The 24,757-nt window shown below is 39.7% G+C and overlaps 3 protein-coding genes across 3 annotated transcripts; 2 read left to right on the forward strand and 1 right to left on the reverse strand.

The window, feature by feature from the left end:
* The first annotated feature begins 1,855 nt into the window (after nt 1-1,855).
* Nucleotides 1,856-2,440, forward strand: LOC124263259 (acetylcholine receptor subunit delta-like). The gene has a single exon (XM_046697851.1). The coding sequence runs from the start codon at nt 1,856-1,858 to the stop codon at nt 2,438-2,440; it is 585 nt and encodes a 194-aa protein (XP_046553807.1).
* Nucleotides 2,441-6,901: 4,461 nt separating this feature from the next.
* LOC124263260 (neuronal acetylcholine receptor subunit alpha-3-like) lies at nt 6,902-8,068 on the reverse strand. The gene has a single exon (XM_046697852.1). It carries the CDS (start codon nt 8,066-8,068, stop codon nt 6,902-6,904), a length of 1,167 nt encoding a protein of 388 aa, XP_046553808.1.
* A 15,323-nt stretch (nt 8,069-23,391) lies between these two features.
* Nucleotides 23,392-23,985, forward strand: LOC124263261 (acetylcholine receptor subunit delta-like). Its single transcript, XM_046697853.1, has one exon. It carries the CDS (start codon nt 23,392-23,394, stop codon nt 23,983-23,985), a length of 594 nt encoding a protein of 197 aa, XP_046553809.1.
* Nucleotides 23,986-24,757: the final 772 nt, after the last annotated feature.

Below are 24,757 nucleotides of genomic sequence, written 5' to 3' on the forward strand. Positions count from 1 at the left end.
AACTAAAGCAGTGAGGCGTAAAACTCAACTCAATCACTAATCCTGTCAATGCTGCTATCGAACCCGTTCGACAGGAAGGTTGGTTGGTTTGTTGTTTAACACGGCACTCAGCAATATGTCAGCTGTATTGCGACCAACACCTAACAGTTAATTAGTGCTGAATAGAAGCCAACACTTAACACTTAAATAGTGCTGATAGGAGATGAACAGTGGCCAGCTAGAAGATGGGATTAGATATAGGCAATGGACAAAGGGCAAATGGGTGATGGCACTAATAGATAAACGCAAGAGATTGACAAATTGAAGTTGACAAATTGAGACCAGAACAAACAAATGGACGCCAGAACAAAATATTTAGCACAGACATTAATAAAGCAATAAATACAGACAACTGGCTCATAAATATGTACTGTCTTACTCCGTTGCCGAAATACCAACTTTTCCCGCCGATGACCCGGGTTCGATCCCGATATGGCTTCCCCACATGTATGAAACCCATTTCTGGTGTCACCCGCCGTGATATTGCCAAAATACTCACTCACTCATCCAATGTAGTAATAAATGATGGTCCTAATATCAACAAAAATTAAAAAAAGATACTGATAAACTTGCAGTTGGAGTGTTCTGGGTTAAGGGAACATACAGGGTGAATAACGAAAGATTCTTAGCAGACAACCCTTGTCTGTGACATCACATCCAGTGACCTTTGCACTTACTGAAAAAGTGTTGTTAGATATCGCAATATTGATTTTCTGTCTCTCTCTTTCTCTCTCTCTCCTCAGTATTTATTCAGTTGCTTCTTATTTAGTGACACCCCAACTGTTTGAAATCACCCTTTTTACAGCGCCTTATGCTTGGTTTGGGTTACAAGATTTGAAGCCTCCGTAAAGCTTTCATTTTAAACCTGGCGTAAACTTCCAAACTAGATGCATCAGTGACATTGCACCATGTTTATGATATAAGCAAGAATTATTGATTAATTTAAGAGATTGTAAAGCTTTTATTTACTGATAGCAAAGTAATCTTATTGATCCATGTGAACTCATCCTGTACTTCTCGTGTTTAAATAAAATAAAATAATATTATTGAAGGTCCTAATTGAACCATGGTTTACATTAACAGTCATGTACCAAGCGCATGAATGTCATTGGACAGAAACGTAAAATAGCTGACTTGCGTTTCAGAGGGTTAGACTGTGTTTAATGTCATCACCATGGAAACAAACAATCATGATATTTCATAAATACACACGAACTCAGAAACCTTTCATTCATTAGTAACTCCTGGACTTAAACATACACCTGTGAATATGCTGAACGCCAGGAAAGTTATTATCTTGACATGCATACTGCAAGTTGCACCATGGAGCACATGTTTAATGTCTGACGGAGAAGTAATTGACGCCATCTTAAAAGGATACAAAGCCAATCACAAGCCAAGCAATGTAGTTAATATCACCTTAACAGCAGGATTGTTATCTGTGCAAGAACTGGATAATAAACAACAGTTTCTCAGCAGCAGTATGTGGATGGTCTTCTCGTGGTATGACCATCGTGTTGTTTGGAATGCTTCGTTGAGCTCAGAGAAAAGTATTCTTGCGGACTCGAACAAATTCTGGAAACCTGAATTGATTATAAAAAATAGTATCAAGGGACAAGAGCTACTGCATAATGAAGGGTCCTTGGTGGTTACCAGTCAGGGAACTATTCAATGGCTTCTCTCGGTTACAATGCAAACAAAGTGTCCCATAAACATTTACAAGTTTCCCTTCGATACCCAGACTTGTGAAATTGAAGTTGGTGGATGGTTTCGTGTCTACAATAGAATACATATCTCAAGGGAAACAGACATTAATATGGAAAACTTTGAAGAAAATAGTGAGTTTGAGATCTCCACAGAAAACATCACGGAAAAACAACTCCGTAACCGTAATACAAATACGAGATTCCTTATAACCATCAACTTGAAGAGACGCCCCCTGTTCTACATCTTCACCAGCCTGCTCCCCGTGGTGCTCCTCCACTTCCTCAACAGCTTCGTGTTCCTGCTGCCTTCACAGAGCGGAGAGAAGACCAGCATGGCCGTGTCTATCCTCCTCAGCTTCCAACTGTTTCTCTCCATCATCAGGGACTCCCTGCCCGAGAACTCCCTGACTGTCAGCCTCTTCAGTCTCTACGTGTCTCAGGCCAACTTCACCAGTGTCGTCATCGTCGTTGTCAACATCTTTCTCCTCAAAATGAAAGAGAAGCCACCACCGAAATGGATCTTAAGAATGTGTAAGATGGAGTTACATAAAGTTGATATTGTTAGCGACAATGTTCAGGATGACTATCCAAAGTGGCCAGATATCGAAACTGAACTTAACAGGATCTGTTTTGCATGCTTCATTGTGTTCAGTAGTGGTCTGACAGCGGTGGTTCTTGGGATGCTGACGATATGAAGACGCGGAAATATTACCCTGGCCTACCATGTCAATGGTCTTTATTGTAATGCTAACGTCAGAGAATAATAGGTCCTGACGTCTCTACTGCCCCTTGAGTCAAAATGGCAAGGTAAATTATATGAATAAATCAATGCATTACCTGACCTACCACGCCTATTGTCTTTGAAACTTAGACTACGATTATGTTTGTTTTGTTATATACAAATACAAAGATAATAGCCAAGGAGGATTAATTTGATGTGCTTATTATGTTTGCTATAATTAACACAAAGTACTGCTTAGAAAGAAGACAACGTATCATTATGGACAAACATTGATTTGTGTGAAGTAAAAAAAAACAGGTTCAAACCTACTATCCGCTTGAAATAATTCAATATGGTGAGGAAGATTTTATGAATGTGGATGCTTAGCTTTTAGGATACCCTACTGCCTCTTGCAGTGAAAAGAAACTGTTAAGAAATATGTATTTAATCATAAAGAAATGTTTTAATGTAGGTAAACTTCCTCAATTATTTTCCAGAATTATTGGCATTTCAGTGGTGGTCAGGTTCTCCGACTTGGTTGTTGCATGTCCTAATACCCTGATTGCGTTTATCAATGTTCATGATGTCGGTCACTGGATTATCTGATTCAGATAGGTTCCAAGTCTTCTTGTTATAGTTCATGTCGTGAATCGAGTGGTCATGCTCGATGGCATGGATGATTTCGTATCATCTATCATGACTATAATCGTATGGCGATTGTAGACCTGAGAGAAAGTCATGTCCTCGTATCCCAGCTGTGTAGAAAGACTTTCATGACACTCGTCTTACTCAATGCCGCATGGAACGAAAGAGATGAATAATTGTCAGTGACTATGAACATATGGGTGTCCAGATCAGTCAAGGAAGGAGGTCTGAGGTTCACAGCAGAAAAGTGTTTGAAGGGAGGTAAATGTTAGCAGGCACACATCAATTCGTTACTGAAGGTCAAAGCAATTTAGGTCAAATCATTTATGTTCGATGAACCATGGCTGACAAGATGTCATCAGACAATGACGTAAGTGCAAAAGAAGAACAGGTAATACGGAGCGGCGCAACCTCGGAGGACACAGAGAAATATTTCCCTTAGACCGCTGAGCAGGAAACGTAACCCAGTTTTTAAATATTACTCTGAACGAACGAAAACACTGAAATATTTCATACAGAATATAGAATTTTGATGAATACTCTTACGACATAAAAAGGTATTATACACAACACACAGAAAGCTAATATTTATCAGCTGAACGACGGTTTCTGGAAGGCTGATACACTGCTGTAAGAGTTAGAGGATATAGAGGGGAAATCTTGTTGAGTGATTGGTAGGGAAGACATAAGACTTTAAATGTATTCTTTCATGAACCTGTTGCCAGTGAAGTGTACAGGCTTAATGTGCTCTCTAGGTTTAGTAAATACCCTTGTGGCTGTATTCTGCACTTTTTGCAATGAGCAAGGTGATGTTTAGAATTGTTATGGGGAGGCTGGTGGGGAAAGACCAAGTGATCGCATGTATGTTACAGTGGCATTTCTAGTAAAGAGATGCCTAATAGAACCAAGGTTCCAGAAGTGGAGTTGGCACGTTTTGCATAGAAAATTAATATGGCCTTCTATGGTCAGGTGAAACTCCGGGTTAGAACTGGTCTTCAGCAACCCATGCTTGTTGTAAGAGGCGACTAACGGGATTGGGTGGTCAGGCTCGCTGACTTGGTTGACACATGTCGTCGTATCCCAAATGTGTAGATCGATGCTCATGCTGTTGATCACTGGATTGTCTACACAGCTGGAATATGGCCGAGTGTGGCGTTAAACAGCAACAGCAACAAAAACCAAAAAAACAACAACAAACAAACCATACTGTGCATGCATCCACACACAGTCTTAATTACAATATTAGAAGACAGCTTGACATCAGCACAAACATTTATGTTTTTGTCAGTATTTCAATTTAACTGCACCTATGTATTGTGAATTTGCACGTTTAGGTAATCATGTAAATATAACCCAGGTTTCTAGAAAGGCCTTAGACTATAGGCATTCCGGACAATGCAAGGTGGGCGAGCTGTCTAAGGCGGTGCGCTAGTAAGCGAAAGGTGCCTGGATCGATGCCCCCTTGTGACCGGGTGTAAAAACCTTGGAGCTAACATTACTTGCAGGCTCTTTCAGTGTTGTCACAACCTCTAGTCTGCAGTACACAACCCTGTGCACTTAAAAGAACCCACTAGTCCGATGGTAAGTGACCAAGTGGTGGACACACGAACACGTGTAGACACTTAGTTGCGGGTATAGTAACGTGTAGTATCCTATGACAAAATACTGTGACTATGAGGCTGAGGCTATGTGATAACTGCTGCACCTAACAGGCTGCATGAGTTGAATACTCCCCAGGGAGTTGAGTTGGTTAAAAGAATGCCATCTGTTGATCAAGGGAACACGCCAGCTCCTTGAGCACGTACTAATTGCGTGGATATGTGCGCTATATAAATATCCTATAATAGGGAGGGAGTGAGTTTAGTTTTACGCCGCACTCAGCAATATGGCGGCGGTCTGTAAATAATCGAGTCTGGACCAGACAATCCAGTGATCAACAGCATGAGCATCGATCTGCGCAATTGGGAACCGATGACATGTGTCAACCAAGTCAGCGAGCCTGACCACCCGATCACGTTAGTCGCCTCTTACAACAAGCATGGGTTACTGAAGGTTCATTCTAACCTGGACCTTCACGGGTCATGTCCTATAATAATGCGATCAAAGGACTGAACAGTGTGCATCATACCAACACTCTGTTTACATTTTACTCTCTAAACTGGGGTTTCTGCAAGTTTTCAATGGCTCCAATGTGAACACATTCTTCATCGCCATGCCAAATATTGGTGGCCCCTTGAAAACGTGAGTTGTGGGCATTATGAATGGATAGAACCGGACTCAAAACACTGAATTTTACTTGCCCAAACAATCATACGAGCTATTTCAAATGTAATTACCCAAACTATTAAGGCAACACTAGTAATTAAACTTTAACAATCATTATTGCACAACAGTGCAGTATACATGTAAATGAGATGTTGCAACTGCGCGGACTGGTGCTCATGATGTTAATTACTGGATTGATGACTTGGCTATGTACAATACATCGTCAAATAATTGAAATAATTAGAGCAACGTTAAGCGACAATCAAACAAAAATATCAATAAGAGCTATGTTTTATTACCATGAAAGGTAAGTCGTACAAACATACATCGTTAAACCTAAATCATGTTTGCTTTTAGCTGTGATCGTTATATGATGGCACTCTAAACACTAAACACTTGAGTCAACATCGGGCACTATGCATCTATCTACGGCCTTTATTGGTGAAATGCAATCAGCCAAGACCTTGAACCTGATCACATGATACACCATGTCGCCTCCTCCAACATCCATCAGTTGCTTTGGACCAGGCCAAACTCAGAATCCTAAGGGCGTTCATAGCTGAGCATATTGTTGCTAAATCTTGTCTGAAGATGCCAGGTGATAATATATATCTGAGCTCAAACAAAATGTCATTTCTAAGGCACAATTGTAGATTTCAGAGAGTTTTTTTCTTCACCCTTTGTTTTAGCATTTCTGTTTGCCGGTTACCGTAGTAGCAATTACAAATTAGTTGATGCCACTTTGTAGGCTCAACTAAATCAATACATTATGCCACTACTCCTTACTGTTTACAGAATGTAGTATGGCAATATCTTTGGTGGGTGTAGCGTAAAGCAACAAAAAGCATACTTTTTCAGTTTAAATTATGTCTTATTGAACTATAAACACCAGTTAGTTTCATTCAGAGAGGGTCACATCTTTTAGTCGTAAATATTCATGCAGAATATTCCATTCAAACTTTCTTAGGTATTACCATTGCGTCGGTAACGAAAACGAATGTAGAATTATTTAAAGTTTCAGTGAAAGGAAATAGATATAGCTTGCCATGGAGATACCGACGCTTCCTGTCTATCCCGCCAGCATCCCCAGAAACACGGCTGAGCTGAAACACTGCTGCTGAACACAAAGAAACATACAAAAGAGGTCCTGTTAAGTTTAGAGTCAACATCTGGACACTTAACCCTTGTCTGGTCTTCATCCTCTACATTGCCACTGGCAACATCATGTAATGATGAAGCTGAGGCCGTCTCCGGCGTTCACGTCATATATTTTCAAATTTATATCACAAATCATAGTTCACTTGATGTTGGACCATAACTATGAGTTGGTTTCTTTGAGAGACAAACAATATATTGAACTGCCTCGGCTGTTTCACCTTAATACACTCTGAACGAGCAGAGGATTATTCAACGTTTCAGTATCAGCATATACGTGTGATCTGACAGGTTCAGTTTAAATATGTTTCTGTACGTTGCTGTAGAAGAAAATAGATTGGCAGTCCAGGGATATACCAATAAACCATCTTTATCTCGTCAGCATTCCAAGGACCACAGCACTTACAACACTACTAAACATAAAAAAGCATAGGAAACACTTCTTGTTCAGTTTAGTTTCAATATCTTCCCACCTTGGTCTTGTCTGCTCTTCATCCTCGACATTGCCACCGAATGTTTTACACATTCTTAAGATCCATTTCGGTGGTAGATTCACTTTCATTTTCAGAATGATGATGTTGACAACGACAATGAGGACACTGGTGAAATTGGCCAAAGACACGTAGAGGCCGAAGAAGCTGACGGTCAGGGAGTTCTCGGGCAGGGAATCTCTGATGATGGACAGAAACAGTTGGAAGCTGAGGAGGATAGACACGGCAACGCTGGTCTTCTCTCCGCTCTGTGAAGGCAGGAGGAACACGAAGCTGTTGAGGAAGTAGAGGTGGACAACGGGGAGCAGGATGGTGAAGATGTAGAACAGAGGACGTCTCTTCAAATTGATGGGTATACATATCAACTCTCCGCTGTAACCGCCACTTATGTAACGCATGTCACCAGGAGAAATTTCAAACTCGCCATTCTCTTCAAATTGTTCCAAATCAACATCTGTTTCACTGGAGATGTGTATTTTATTGTTGCTACCGAACCATCTAACTATTACAATTTCACACGTCTGGGTATCAAAGGGAAACTTGTAAATGTTGATGAGGCATCTGGTTTCTGTTGTTCCTGCGAGAAGCCATCGGATATTTCCTTGACTCGTAACCAACAGAGACCCTCCATTATGCATTAGCGCTTGATCCGTGATACTATTTCCTATGATCAGTTCAGGTTTCCAAAATTTGTTCGAGTCCACAAGAATACTTTTCTGCGAGCTAAATGAAGCATTCCAAACAAGTCGTTGATCGTTCCACGAGAGGACCATCCACATGGTGCTGCTAAGAAACTGCTTTTTGTTGTCCAGTTCTTGTATAGATACTAATCCCGCTTCAATACTAATGTTAACCACATCGCTGGGTTTGTGATGGGCTTTGTAGTCTTGTAGGATGAAGTCAGCAACTTCTCCATCCGACTTAAAACATACGCTCAGTGGTATAACTTGCAGCATGCATGTCAAGATAGTAACCTTTCTGACGTTGAACATCTTATCAGGCGAATGTGCAAGTCCATCAGATGCAAACGGATGATGCGTCGTCATATTTATGCAAGACCGTCAGTGTATGTTTCTATGGAGATGACATGGAACAAAATGTAATCCTCTGAAATACCGAAACTTAGTGTTAATGGACGTCAGAATGAAGGCTTCAGGGTAATTATTTCAGTGCACTTCTTGCCAAACTGTGAATCGAAGGCATGATCCAATTAGGTAACAGCCATAAGAGGTTTATAATGAATTAATACAGATCGATATTATACTCAGCTCTCATTTGTCTCTGAAATGTTTGCGTCCATGCATCCAATGTACATAAAGAACTGCAAAGCCGTTCTCCATGATCATTAAGCTACTCATCTAATGAAAGTAGTCTATTTTAAGATTATGGCTGACTTGAACAAGACGGTGAGATCACTTGTGGAAAGAGACGATTATTGACAGTAAAGGTCACCCCTCTCATACAACTTTATGTATAATTGTTACTCACTCTAAACCTTAATAAACACATTCAAATACTCAGTTTTAATTAAAATGTGTAAATCAGTAAACGTGATTTGGCATTATCGTATACCTGCATTATAAGTTTAACTTGTTCACAAATGACATGGATAAATACTCTCTGTTCACCAAGCAGTGACTGATCATATGTCATCACATGTATGAAATGATACTGTCTGCAAACAATCTTGCACCTGCCAGGTTGATTGAGCGATATAGTGCCAGGAGAGCGGAGAATCAGTTTGACTGGACATTGTAAAAATGTTAAAAAATTGTGTGAAGAATATCCTCGTAGTGCCAACTGTGTAATGCTAATATCTCTTCCCTCGTGTGGACCCGGCGTGGATTAGGTCCTCAGCACCCCATTGATGGTTGTAACACGCGACTAAATTCGGCAACCTGTTTGCCGTGGTTTGGTGGAGGAGGATTCTGGTGTTTGAGGACAAAGGAGCAAGGAACAGTGTTCTTTTTACCCAACACACTAGTAGGACCCTTGCTTCACCTAGACGGGTGGTAGAATGGATCAGGTTCTATCAATCGGTTGGTTATGACATGCCCTGTGCATAGGCAGCGTGTATTTAATAATGTCAAATATAACAATGTGATCGAGTGAGTTCAAATCTAACGTCAATATATCCCTGTTTATTGTATATAATTATAATTTTCCTGGAGTCCTGTACCAGAAGGAAATGGGTCATAGATCAAACTGGTGATATGGACACTGAATTCTGAGTTTTATCCTTTATTAACAACAGCTTTTCTTGTCCTGATTTCTGGAGTATGGCGTTCCTGGTGAGGTAGGCTTGCCTCAAGGACAGCACCGTCTGAGTTGGTACTCGATGGCGAATGGGGAGCAGAGAAGCTGAAACTTATTCTTACGACATGTCTTTAACCTCTCAGTTAAGTTTTACGCCACTTTTAGGAACATTCAAACAATATCACACCAGAAGTGAATAATTATAAAAGTACAATGAATGCCACTGAAAGGCAGCTCCAGCTATGTGTAAATTAAACCAGTTATTGGTGTTTAGAAAACGGATTAAATTTCCCTATATCTAATTGTAATCGTACTATTTGTGTCGAAAATATCAACCAGACAAAGACCCAGAATTCAATTTAGATATTACGCCTATTCAAGTACTAAACGAAGAAGTCAAATTCATGTTTTTTAGTATTTGACCTTTCTTCCCCACATCAAATATTAAAAGAATAAATGCCTGAAGAAACTCGATTTATAAATAGTTGTTTCTAATTCCAAAGACCGCCTCCGTGGTGTAGTGGTTAGAGCGTCCGCCCGGAGAGCGGAAGGTCGCGTGTTCGATCCCCGACCGCGTCAAACCAAAAGACGTTGAAATATGGTACTTGTTGGTCCCTGCCTGGCGCTCGGCATTAATGGGTACAACGAGGACTGGTCGGCTCGGAGTCAGTATAATGTATCTGAGTGGTGTATTCATGCTTCACTGCGGCATGGTATCTCAGTGGGCTAGCACTATAAAACCAGCATCTGTCTGGGCTAGTACAAGCAGCCGCACATACACATACACACGAATGCACGTCGCCATATCAGCGAAATATTCTCAAGCACGACGTAAAACCCAATTTCACCTCACCTTCTAATTCCAAATGGAGAAGTGACCAGTCAACCCTCCTTTATCTGTGTGCGCACTAAGCCGTTCAAAGCTCGACCGTCTATAGTGGAACCTGCAAAAGCAACCTTAAACTTTAAGATTATGCATAAAATGATTGTCCCCCTGAAAGGGTATATAAGTCCCATTTCATTCGAGGTAAGTAATTTTTCATAGTACGTCCTTTTAATCGTGGGATATATGTTATTTTAATGTTTGGCTAAATTGCCAACGGTCGCCAACGGTCCAGCTTGTGTCCATGCAGGTCGCGAATGAAGTCCCCAAGGTCCCTAGTGTGGGGATTATCCTTCAGTTCCCGGCGATCTATAGCCCGTTTTTTATATTGTATTGTTCACTTTAATGACAGATTTTTATAATAACATGCTAGTTCTTCCTTACTGTATGTGATACTCCAGTTGTTTTACTGTCCATCACCGACAGGTTCTAATCTTCAAGACCCGTGAAGATCCGGGGTAGAATAGGTCTTCAGCAACCCATGTTTGTCACAAAAGGCGACTATGCTTGTCGTAAGAGGCGACTAACGGGATCGGGTGGTCAGACTCGCTGACTTGGTTGACACATATCATCGGTTCGCAATTGCGCAGAGCGATGCTCATGCTGTTGATCACTGGATTGTCTGGTCCAGCCTCGATTATTTACAGACCGCCGCCATATAGCTGGAATATTGCTGAGCGCGGTGTAAAACTAAACTCACTCACTCACTCTAATCTTCAAAATGTATTCATCTTTAATTTATAAATTGTTCTCGTCACAATATGGCTGAAATATTGCCGATGTGACGATAAATAATAAGTTGCCCACTCTCTTTCTTCATGGCCTTATGCTTTGTCTTGAATCTAACATCCCCTATTAGCAGTCTCAATGTGGAAGCGGGGCGGTGGGGTAGCCTAGTGGTAAAGGCGTTCGGTCTTCACGCCGAGGACCCGGGTTCGATTCCCCACATGGGCACAATGTGTGAAGCCCATTTCTGGTGTCCCCCGTCGTGATATTGCTGGAATATTGCTAAAAGCGGCGTAAAACTAAACCAAAAATCGGTTTCACAAATTGTACCCTTGTGCGGAATCGAACCCGGGATTTCGGCGTGATGAGCAAACGCTTTAACCACTAAACTACTCCACTGCCCCTCCGTATTTGGAGAGGCCACATGTGTACCTAACACTGACCACACTCACTAAAGAACGTCGTCATATGAGCGAAATATTCTCAAGCACGACGTAAAACCCAATTTCACCTCACCACCACCACCTCACTAAAGAAATCAGAAACCAATAAATTACAGTACAAACAAGAGTTTATTCAATTTTGAAGTAAATATAATACATACGAATCTATATATAGAGAGATGGATCCAAAGATGGTGGCGCACTCTATTGTGCCACTGTCATTGCATCCAGAACAATATCTTGTCGATTGACAAATAAGAGCTTCTGTAACACCACGTTTCATCCCATCCCATTTTAAAACCAGTGACAAGAGGATACATCATAACAGACCAATATTACAAATCATCATATATGAATGATATATTTGGATATGTATCATAATTAGTAACCGAATTTGTTAGAATGACTAAATTGACTGTTAGTAGCAATACCTTCAAAGGGCTTGAAGTAGCATAAAACAGTTGTCCCCCTGAGCGGGTAAATAAGTCCGATTTTATTCAAGGTATTTTTCATCCGATCTACAGCCTGTTTTCATATTGTACTGTGCTTAATAGTGATATGATGTTTAAGTTACATGCTAGGTTAAAATCTCTAATTGTGATGACTTTAGCTGTTTTACTGTCCTCTGTTGACAGATCGTATGCTACAACATTATCTATTATTAACCTATGACCTGTTTGAGTCACGATATGGCTGAAATATTGCCGATCTGACTTTTTGAAGTTACCAACCCTGACGTATGGCTGGAGTTTGGGCTTATTTCATACACTGATAAATTACATAAAAACACACAATTATCAGTTACACCAACGTGGGTTCTCAGTCCAGATTTGAAGAGGTCATTATACGACGATGTTGCATTGGCCATACAAGATATACTCATGAATGTGCATTAAAAGATGAAGATTCTCCATTTTGTATCCCTTGTGATGAAAGAATTACAGTCAGGCATGTCCTGCTTGATTGTGTAGATTTTTCAATATATAGAATGATATTTTTAATCATGTCACTCTTTATTTAATTATTCATTTTTAGAAAGAAATAGAATTGATTTATTTTTCCATTAATATGTTTTGTGAATAGATAAATGTTGTGTTTTTTTATAATTGGTGGATTAAATTAACTGAGATTGTTAGTGACTGTATCCTGAAAGGGGTTATAGTATTGCAAACATATCCTCCCCCTGAGTGTTTCAAAGCAAATTTAGGCCTTACGGATTTATAATCGTAGTATGGTTGTAATTTTAAGTAATGGCTAAATCGTTCAATCGTCAGCCGTTTAAGGAATTGTGTAAATCCAGCTAGGTTCAATGCAGGTAGTAAAAGTAGTACAAATCCCATGGAGCTTAGTTTGGGAATCTATATCCCATTTTTATATTGTATTGTCTAAAATAGTAAAAAAAAAAGATTTTTGTGTTATATATGTTAAGATTATATCTATACCTGTGTTGTTTTAGTAGTTTTACGGTCCTTTGTAGACAGGTTTTCTATAATCTAATTTTATGTATCATGAATATACATATTGTTTTTGTCACGATATGGTTGATTATGCAAATAAAATCTTAACTAACAAATTTAACCTAACCAAATGATCCGTTGGAATCTTGTTGAGTTGGTTAATCAAGAGTGATTATTCTCTTGCGTTTACGTTGAATTTATACCACAATTCATTGTCACTTTATGTCTTGTGGACCATAAATATTTATGTATATTTGGAAATCTAACAGTATGGTTCCATTACCTACCGCAGAACATATTTACTCAGTGTGAGTAAACAAGGAGAGGAAATAGACCCCTTACATCAATTTGAGTATTTGCCTACAGCTGAATTTCTATTGTCTGTAAAATGTTTGCGTTGATGCCTCACGTCACTGAAAGTGATCAGAACCATTTCCATAACCATTAGAAATCTCAACTAGGGCTGGATATTGCCCTGATTCTCATATTGCGATATATTGCAATAATTTAAGAGATATTGCAATACATATTGAGATATATTGACTGGAAGGTTTCTGTCCATGAGCGTACATAAAAATGCATAATAGCTCTCTGTGTGTGACATCATCTTTTTAGATGCGGTTACACCATACTTTCAGACTCCCCGTCCCCATTGTGTACGGCTGTATGCCAATGGTTTATAGATACATAGAATGATATAGAGGCTCAACGTGGAATGTTTAATTGAAGTAATGTATTACAACAACGTTTTGCGAACATAATGATAAAGGTAATAGTACAACATGATTTTCATGGTCAGTGTGGTTTGCTTAAACAGAATGCACTTCAATGCAGTATGTAATTATCGACACTGTATGTCAGTCACTCATTCGGATTCAACTCCAATATGAACATGTGTTAACATGAACTATTGCAAACTGAAACAAAAACATGATTTAGGTTAACTACTTGAGCTTAAAATCTCACGTAATAACTCAGATCCTTGACTAGAATGTCATTATACAGTCCTACAAAATTTATAAGACTTTGGCCGCCACCATATACCTGGAATATTGCTGAGTGCGGCGTAAAACTAAACTCACTCACTCATTATAAGACTTTGGCCTTTATGATAATTGATAACATATGTCCCATTATGAAGCAAACAAAAATATTAAAACAGTGTGAACTGTGGAATGGTCACTCAGAGCCAGAGGTTCTACTAATTAGTTCAAATAAAAGATTGGTCAAATCTTTGAAGGGCATTTAGAAGTTGAATGCATAAGAAAAGCACGATTTATTGATGTCAACATCTTTATTGTGAATAACACGACGTTTCGGACCTGATGAAGGAGCAAGCATACACTCCGAAACGTCGTGTTATTCAGAACAAGAAGTTGACATCGTGATTAACCATTATCTTGCTTTTATTAAAAGATTGGTCCATTTGAAGCCACTTAAGCCCTCCAAAACGTCACATATGAAACCATTCAAACCCACAAAACTTAAATCATTTGGTAGAATATTTGGCACTTTGGTGACACTTATATGGACACTTCCACTTTAAAATGTTACATGAAACCAACAGAAATATTAGTATATTTGGCACTTTCAGAGCACATTTTTTTGTTATGGAAATAAATGCGGATAATTCAAAGGGAGCTAACTCTGGATGACCCAATATTTTGCAGAACTCGAACCATATCGCGATAATCGTATCGCGAGATACTGTACCGGTATATACCGGTTTACCCGTAATATTGCACAGCACTAATCTCAACGAAAATGTATTGTTTGCTTACTACTATATCATAGGCAATTGATTACGAATGATTATCAAACAGAAATGATGGGAGGTATTCGCGAAAACAATTTTCTGTCCCTGTAAAACAATATTATTTCAGAGAATGATACAATATAAAAATAGGCTATAGATTACGAAAAGTAAGATTTATGGATGTCAACTTTATATTGTGAATAACACGACGTTTCGGAGTGTATGCTTGCTCCTTTATTCATTTTCCCATGCAATCCTCTTCTAAATGCCCTTCACAGATTTGAGCCTATAGATTGCCAACGACTGAAGGTAGTTAATCATACTAGAGAGCATGGGGACTTACATTACATTTGCTTCCTGCATGGACCCAAGCTAGATTTACAGCATCCCTTCAGCCGTGAGCACTTCAGACAAATCTAGCCATACATTAAAATGACAGATATTCTACGATTAAAAAGAGTGGAGAGATTAACTTTACTTTGAAGGATTTGGGACTTACGTACTGCTAAAAAGGGAAAGTTGAAGGTATCACTGTTGTCATACAGCTTGCTGAAAATATTTTGTCACTCTGAAAGTTTATCCGTACATATATGGAACAAGGCCAGACTGGCCTTTGAATTTCTTGCTCCTGTTGTTAAACCAGCAGCAAGGAATGTTAACTAATATCAAACGATATCACATTGTCGACATAATATTATCTAAAGATGCAAATACACTTTCTCACCATTGTTTTGGCTTTGCCAGTTCAAGCAAAAATTCCGATTCATATGCATAAAGAAATTGAGCCGCAAAGATGGCAGCAGCACAAATGTGTATACACGTTGCTTACCTCAGTGTCTTCAACCAATGTTACACAGATCACAGGCAAATCATAGCGCAAATAGGGTTTTGCAACAAAGAGAAAATGACCAGTCTTCCTAAATGCGAGCGAAGCGAGCAAAGGTTGGCAACGTGCTTCCCTCACTTCGGTTCGAAACAATATTTTATTATCAAAATAAAATATCGTCATAACCATAGGTAGACACCCATTTCCTCACAGAGTTGTGCTCTCAGATTTTTAACCTCACAGTTTATAATTACTCATATACAATATAGTTAACTCAACATTTTAAGCAGCACTCGTGGCATATCAAATCGTTCTTCGTCTCAATTACCCCTGCCAGCTTCCGGTTCATCGGAGTGAAGGAACAGGAGAGTTAAATTTAAATATGCTTTCATTTACCCGCTACGCCAGACGTGTTCTTTGTAGAATAAATGTTACGAAAATTCTAACAATAACGACAGCAGATAAGAAAAATAATCTCCATTGGTTTAACGGTAAAATTATGCACTACGATATTTGTGTTTAATTTCTGCTTATTCTTGTTCCTTCAATCTGTTGTGAATTGCACTCAAATTAGGTGAACATTAAAAGGACATATATTCTATGATGAAAACAATGACAGCTATAATGATATTTTGAATGATACCCGTTCAAGGTAAAATATTTTTAGGGTACTTCAGTCCACGTCGAGGACACAGCCACAATCAATCTCTGTTGATAATCATATCCTACCAGTTTATATAATCAAAATTTATTAATGAGATCTAATTCTTTCATAAAACATACAATTAATGAGAATGAAAGGTATCGTAAAGGTCCTTTACTGTTATGGCACTGTAATGTTTACCCCTTGTGATGGAAATTTACTGTGTAAATTATTGGTATTTACTTGGGTGTCACAGAATTGTTGAGAGCTGGCTTTGCGGCAGCATCAGCCTTAGCGTTACTCAGTATGTCAACATGAGTGGTCAAGCAAAGAAGACAATGCCGTATTGGCCAGTAGCAAGATCATTGCATATATTCAACAACATCGAGTAAAACTCTTGACATGAATAATTTTGAACCCTCAGTATATGATCACGGGCAGGTTTCGGTACTGAAATTATGACAGCATTTCGCCATGATGAAGGGAAATTACCCGTTGTCCAGATGTTGTCGAATATATTTAATAAAGTTTCTAAACATAAATCAGATAAATGTTCAAGTAACTCATAGTGAATATCATCAGCACATGTAGCAGTATCATATAATGTTAGCTTGGCCTAAGGCTGAATGTATCTCACGAAAGAAAAACTAACTTAAAGTCCCTACCATTATCTGAAGCAAACTCAATTTTCGTTTTTTACTGCTTGTTCTTTAACAATGACAGGTATATGTTGAGCTAAAGGGTGTCGTTTGTTTGTTTGAACGTGAATGCCTACTCATTTAGTGTTTAAATTTATTTAAGTTATGAACTGTTGGGTGATGGCAGAAATAATTCTCCGGCTTTTCCCTTGCTTTTCTAGCATGTTTTCAATCCATGGCTTCCGTATACATACCAATTTGGTATACACTCATCAGCTAATTCATTTTAAAAGTCATCAAGCTACAAGGATCAGCTACATCACTGAAACTTTGGAAGTCCACAAAAATGGAAGTCCGACAACTGGTAGTCGAGACTGCGAACTTTGTGTACCCCTCTCATAAGTGTAAAGTGGCCTGGCTCCCACGGCCGAAAGCTATGATTACACAATGTCATTTAGAAAGTGGTCAAATGTAACATATGTCATATTTGGGATTACACTTTCTTAGTAAAAAATGTACTACAATTTGTTCGTTACTAAGACAGCGAGAGTCCATATGCGGTGAGGTGAGGTGAAATTGGGTTTAACGTCGTGCTTGAGAATATTTCGCTCATATGACGACGTGCATGTGTGTGTATGTGTATGTGCGGCTGCTTGTACTAGCCCAGACTGAAGCTGGTTTTATCGTGCTAGTCCACTGAGATACCATGCCGCAGTGAAGCATGAATACCCCACTCAGACACATTATACTGACTCCGAGCCGACCAGTCTTTGTTGTACCCATTAATGCCGAGCGCCAGGTAGGGACCAACAAGTACCATATTTTTAACGTCTTTTGGTATGACGCGGTCGGGGATCGAACCCGCGACCTTCCGCTCTCCGGGCGGACGCTCTAACCACTACACCACGGAGGAGTCCATATGCAGCATAAAGTAGCAAATATGCTTCATTCAAGTAAGTGGTAGGTCTAAATTGCCTTTGAATGACTTGGAACGTACGTACCTCCTAAAAGGACCATAATTGTATAGTATTGTAACCCCCTCTGAGGATATAACTACTGAAAATATCAGTTGCTAATCTGCAAATTATTATAACAAAATGAATCTATTTACAAAATAGTTTCAATCATATTTCGTCAAACAAATGTAGTTCTTTTAAAACATTTTATAAATTATGAAAACTAATCATTATTAAAATAATCCTTCATGATGGAAAAATCAATACCGTGAAGGACATGCTTAACGGTGATTCTTTCAGCACAAGGAAAACAAAAAGGAGGACCCTCGCCTTTCAGTAAACACTCATGTTCAATCTGATATGGCCAATGTGATGTTGTAACATGACCTTTTCAAATCTTGAATGACAACCGATAGCGGGTCTAATTTCATCTAACATATTTATACCTATTTGCATGTCCAACTTCTTTTGTTGTTGATCTTAAATGTTACGTGCAATGTCAGGTTTATAATAACTGGAAGGAATTCCTCTCTTATGGTGAAGGTCCAGGTAGAACCCATAACGGGATCGAGTGGTCAAGCTCGCTGACTTCGTTGACACATGTCATCTTTTTTGCGCGTGTATTGATGCGCATACGTTTGATGACTGGATTGTCTGGTCCAGACTCGATTATTTACAGGTCGCCACTATATAGCTGGAATATTAAAAATCAAACACTATCGGTTGCACATCTCAGTCCCTTTACTGGGCGTCGGCGTAGCCAAGTGGCTAAAGCGTTCACTCGTCACGCCGAAGACCCGGGTCGATTCCCAACCTGGGTACACTGTGTGAAGCCCATTTCTGGTGTCCCCGCCGTGATATTGCTGGAATATTGCTAAACTGACTCACTCACTTGTCATCAAAGGACAGTAAAATAACTACATTAACTCTCACATATTTTGTTAAAGGTCACATGCAACGTAAAACACAACTTTGCAGATTCTGATACCTTTCGGTATGGACTTACCGAGTCAAAGGGCCAAGAATGCAAATTCAACATATAAAGTTGAAAAATAACGCGATGGAAAAAAAACGCGCGAAATCGGAGTTCAAACGTTTCACTAATTTTCCCCAGACTTTTCTGGGGAATACGGGTTTCAACAGCTGGGCTGCGCTCATAGCACGTGCGCAGTGAAATAGGTTCGCGCAACTTGGAAGCGGGCTGTCTGGTGAATACTCGGTGAAGGCTTTGGTGTGAGCTATTTTCATAATGTTTTGTTGATATCTCACAGGCGCGAGCTTTTTATATGTTATGACAGTAAATAAACTGTTTATATAATTTCATTTGTCTATTTCACCACACGTTCTTCTTACCGAGTCACTTTCTCAGTTCGATACTTAAAAGCAATGTCATTATTTAGCGTTGACACAATTTCTAACTGTGATATAGAGATGTCGCTGTCACAGACAAAACTCAATGTCTTGTTTTATTGACACCTGTGTGTCTGCCTGCCTGTCTGCTAATGACAATATTCAATACACAACTGCGATCACTGACCACATGCAATTTGAACTTAACACCAATCAGCGGCATCTGCTAATGAACCAGCCGTTACACTTGAGTGCACACCCACCCGCTCTGACTGGGTTCGGTATCCCGGCTTCTTCGTTTCGAGGGAGGTAAACCTAAGTACAAAATATTGCACTTTTGATTTGCGATTATACGCTTATAATTTTGTTTATTTGTTTTTTCATAATCATATTATATGTCATGAAGAAGTGATAATTGTGTTTTAATTATGTTTGATTTTTTGGTTGCATGTGACCTTTAAATATAGCAATTGATCGTAAAGAAGATACTTTACTAATACTCATTAGTCTCTGCGCTTGTACAGATCATATGTAATTCAAAATCAACATATTTCATCTTGCAGCAAAATCAGTGAATATGTTATCGAATCGCTAAATGGTCTGGTCTTATCATGAACTATGGCGGCAGAACTACTGTTGTAGCGTCAGGCAACAAAGAATTTAAATATTTTTTTCTAAACGGTTTGGCAGGTCATGCCAATCTATTTGCGAACACCGCTGGCGCCATTTTGCTTTTAATGTCCAGTTTAATCTGATTAAGTACAGATTGTCCTCGATGATAACGTTTTATTTTATACATCGATTAAGCAAGCAGGACACTACCTACATTGGACTTCTATATGTGCAATCCGGAGTGAATTAGTAGCTTTGGGGATATTTGCAAAGACCTCAACTGCAAGTTTAAAATTGTTCTGTAAATATAGTGCACAGCGTAAATCAGAAATGAGATCCTGATGTTCTTGTTATACAAATATATTGGAAATGTTAGCACAATACCAGAATTCAGTTGTCAAGGTTTTCATTACGATCAATGCTATCCAGCAGTTTGATATTTGTAAGCATCTCAATCACACAAATGAGTAAATGTTTTCGCAACTCAGTCAACGATATACCAGCTGCCATTATACCATTATGCAGTTGATTTGAACCTATTCACTTCTTTAGATCCGTGACTTGGCTATTTATGGTTTACATATAAGATACTCACGAAGAAAAGCGTCTTCCGCTGCTCATGCTTGTATGTGAGTGAGTGCGTTAAAGCTGTACATGGCATCGGCAATATTGCAGCTATATCCCTATGAGAACGAGTTAGTTATCGTTCAATACATGTCTACAATGGACAATAAAACAGTGAAGTAGTTATCACAGTTGTAGATGTAAAAGCTACAACTATAAGAGGTTTTATACCCACAGATACTCGTGAGAGGCTTTCTGGTGTCCCCGGGCGGTGGGGTAGCCTAGTGGTTAAAGCGTTCGTTCGTCACGCCGAAGACCCGGTTTCGATTCCTAACATGGCTACAATATGTGAAGCCCATTTCTGGTGTCCCCCGTCGTGATATTGCTGGAATATTGCTAAAAGCGGCGTAAAACTAAACTCACTCACTCACTCACTCTGGTGTCCCCCGTCGTGATAATACTGTAAGATTGCTAGAGGCGGCATAAAACTAAACTCGCTCACTTGTAAGAGGCGACTAGCATTGGGTGGTCTAGTTTGCTGACTTAATTGACGCATGTCATCGTATCCCAATTGCGTAGGTCGATACTCATGATGTTGATTGCTGGATTCTCTATTTCTGGCTTTAATGACTTCGGGTATGACACTTCATATTGTCCTTGAACTCGAAGATCGAGAACATGGTGCGGTTGCACTGAAAGGCATTGGTATTCAGTAACCCATGCTTGTTGTAAAAAGCGACTACCGGGTTCGGGTGGTCAGTCTCGCTGACCGGGTTGACACAGGTCATCGTATCCCAGTTGCGAGGATTGATGCTAATGCTGTTGATGACTAGATTGTGAGGTCCAGACAGAACAATGTGCAGACCGCCGCCATAAAGTTGGAATAATACTGTCAAACTAAAGCAGTGAGTTGTAAACCTCGACTGAATCACTAATCCTCTCAATGCTGCTATCGAACCCGTTCGACAGGAAGGTTGGTTGGTTTGTTGTTTAACACCGCACTCAGCAATATGTCAGCTGTATGGCGACCAACCCCTAACAGTTAATTAGTGCTGAATAGAAGCCAACACTTAACAGTTAAATAGTGCTGATATGAGATGAACAGTGGCCAGCTAGAGGCCAGGATAAGATATAGGAAATGGACAAAGGGCAAATGGGTGATAGCACTAATAGAGAAACGCAATAGAGATTGACAAATTGAAGTGGACAATTTGAGGCCAGAACAATTAATGGACGCCAGAACAAAATAATTAGCACAGACATTAATAAAGAAATAAGTACAGACAATCATCACACAATGATCAAAGCAATAAGTCCCAGACGCTGGGCAGGTAGGTTCCTTGGTCGCGGTTCATGGCTAGCTGGTGTCTCCTGATGTCAATGGCTTCTTGCAGTTTTCTTTGTGGCCAGTCGTTGTTGGTGGACAGAACTTTGGTAGTTTCCAACATGATGTGATGATCTTGGTTCTTCAGAATGTGTTCAGAAATGGCACATTTCAAGTCTGGTTTGTTTACATTGGATAGGTGTTGTTTGGGTCTGGTGTTAAGGGGTCTGAGGGTTTCTCCGATGTATTTGTGGCCACAGTTGAAGGGGATCTGGTAAATACATCCTGTTGGTTTGGGACTGACGCTGTTGGGGCAGTTGGCTCGTAGATAGGTACTTTCTTACTCCGTTGCCGAAATAACAACTTTTCCCTCCGATGACCTGGGTTCGATCCCGATATGTTTCCCCACATGTATGAAACCCATTTCTGGTGTCACCCGCCGTTATATTGCCAAAATACTCACTCACTCATCCAATGTAGTAATAAATGATGGTCCTAATATCAACAAAAATTAAAAGAAGATACTGATAAACTTGCAGTTGGAGTGTTCTGGGTTAAGAGAACATACAGGGTGAATAACGAAAGATTCTTAGCAGACAACCCTTGTCTGTGACATCACATCCACTGACCTTTGCACTTACTGAAAAAGTGTTGTTATTATTGATTTTCTCTCTTTCTCCTCAGCTGCTCCTTATTTAGTGACAGCCCAGCTGTTTGAAATCACCCTTTTTACAGCGTCTTTTGCTTGGTTTGTGTTATACTGACTGACTGACTGACTGAGTTTAGTTTTACGCCGCTTTTAGCAATATTCCAGCAATATCACGGCGGGGGACACCAGCAATGGGCTTAACACATTGTGCCCATGTGGGGAATCGAACCCGGGTCTTCGGCGTGACGAGCCAACGCTTTAACCACTAGGCTACCCCACCGCCCCGGTTTGTGTTATAAGATTTGAAGCCTCTGTATAGCTTTCATTTGTAAACCTGGCGTAAACTTCCAAACTAGATGCATCAGTGACACTGCACCATGTATATGATATAAGCAAGAATTATTGATTAATTTAAGAGATTGTGAAGCTTTTATTTACTGAGAGCAAAGTAATCTTATTGATCCATGTGAACTCATCCTGTACTTCTCGTGTTAAAATAATATAAAATAATATTATTTAAGGTCCTAAATTGAACCATGGTTTACATTAACAGTCATGTACCAAGCGCATGAATGTCATTGGACAGAAACGTAAAATAGCTGACTTGCGTTTCAGAGGGTTAGATTGTGTTTAATGTCATCACCATGGAAACAAACAATCATGATATTTCATAAATACACACGAACTCAGAAACCTTTCATTCATTCGTAACTCCTGGACTTAAACATACGCCTGAGAATATGCTGAACGCCAGGAATGTTGTTATGTTGACATGCATCCTCCATGTTGCACCATGGAGCACATGCTTAATGTCTGACGGAGAAGTAATTGACGCCATCTTACAAGGCTACAAAGCCCATCATAAGCCAAGCAATGTCGTTAACGTTACCTTTACAGCAGGATTGTTATCTGTGCAAGAACTGGATAATAAAAAACAGTTTCTCAGCAGCAGTATGCGGATGGTCTTCTCGTGGTATGACCATCGTGTTGTTTGGAATGCTTCGTTGAGCTCAGAGAAAAGTATTCTTGCGGACTCGAACAAATTCTGGAAACCTGAATTGATTATAGCAAATAGTATCAAGGGAGAAGAGCTCCTGCGTAATGAAGGGTCTCTGGTGGTTACCAGTCAGGGAACTATTCAATGGCTTCCCTCGGGTACAATGCAAACAAAGTGTCCCATAAACATTTACAAGTTTCCCTTCGATACCCAGACTTGTCAAATTGAAGTTGGTGGATGGCTTGGTGTCTACAATAGCATACATATCTCAAGGGAAACAGACATTAATATGGAACAATTTGAAGAAAATAGTGAGTTTGAGATCTCTACAGAAAACATCACGGGAAAACAACTCCGTAACCGTAATACAAATGCGAGATTCCTTATAACCATCAACTTGAAAAGACGTCCTCTGTTCTACATCTTCACCATCCTGCTCCCCGTGGTGCTCCTCCACTTCCTCAACAGCTTCGTGTTCCTGCTGCCTTCACAGAGCGGAGAGAAGACCAGCATGGCCGTGTCTATCCTCCTCAGCTTCCAACTGTTTCTCTCCATCATCAGAGACTCCCTGCCAGAGAACTCCCTGACCGTCAGCCTCTTCGGCCTCTACGTGTCTCTGGCCAACTTCACCAGTGTCGTCATCGTCGTTGTCAACATCCTCCTCCTCAAAATGAAAGAGAAGCCACCACCGAAATGGATCGTAAGAATGTGTAAGAAGGCATTACATAAAGTTGATATTGTTAGCGACAATGTTCAGGATGACGAGCCGACGAGGCCAAAGTGGCCAGATATTGAAACTGAACTTAACAGGATCTGTTTTGCATGCTTCATTGTGTTCAGTAGTGGTCTCACAGTGGTGGTTCTTGGGATGCTGACGACATAAAGACACGCCTACCATGCCAACTGTCTTTATTAGAATGTTAACGTCAGAGAATAAAAGGTCCTGACGTCTCGACTGCCCCTTGAGTCAAAATGGCAAGGTAAATCATATGAATAAATCAATGCATTACCTGACCTACCACGCCTATTGTCTTTGAAACTTACAATACGATTATGTTTGTTTTATTATATACAGATACAATGGTAATAGGTAAGGAGCACTGATTTTATGTGCTTATCATGTTTGCTATAATTAACACAAATTGCTGCTCAGAAAGAAGCCAACGCATTATGTGAATTTCTCATTGATAACATCTTTATAAAGTTTTGGGTAAAACATCCCCATTGGAACCAATTATGCTTCCCTCCCTGCTGATATGTTACTTTGTGCATGTGAATTGGAATTTCTGCCCGGGGTGGCAAAATTAAAACAAGGTCATTTGGCCAAGACTTAAACTTAAGGTATATCGATGATCTAATACTATTCAATAATCATCAATAGCCAAATCCCCTTTTGCGAACACCTGGTATCATGCCTATTTGATAGTGATTCAACACATTCCCTGTCATCGTATTGCATGGTATCAATCACTGGATTGTCTGGTCCATATTCTATTGTTTGTTTACAAACCACATCGTACAGCTGTAATCGTGCTGAAATATAAAGATACTCTTGGTATAGTCCCAACTGTACACTCGACCCTGATTTTAGCAGAGGTATCTTATGGATGTTGAAAGTGTTTTGTCGCTGCTATTTGCAAGGTTTGTCATTAAAC

This window comes from Haliotis rubra, unplaced genomic scaffold (assembly GCF_003918875.1).
Source record: "Haliotis rubra isolate DU_JTF1 unplaced genomic scaffold, ASM391887v1 Scf875, whole genome shotgun sequence".
Lineage (NCBI taxonomy): Eukaryota > Metazoa > Mollusca > Gastropoda > Lepetellida > Haliotidae > Haliotis > Haliotis rubra.

What these genes read in the sequence shown, in the direction of transcription:
- LOC124263259 (XM_046697851.1), top strand. Translation starts at nt 1,856, where the DNA reads ATGGAAAACTTTGAAGAAAATAGTGAGTTTGAGATCTCCACAGAAAAC.
- LOC124263260 (XM_046697852.1), bottom strand. Translation starts at nt 8,068, where the DNA reads ATGACGACGCATCATCCGTTTGCATCTGATGGACTTGCACATTCGCCT.
- LOC124263261 (XM_046697853.1), top strand. Translation starts at nt 23,392, where the DNA reads ATGGAACAATTTGAAGAAAATAGTGAGTTTGAGATCTCTACAGAAAAC.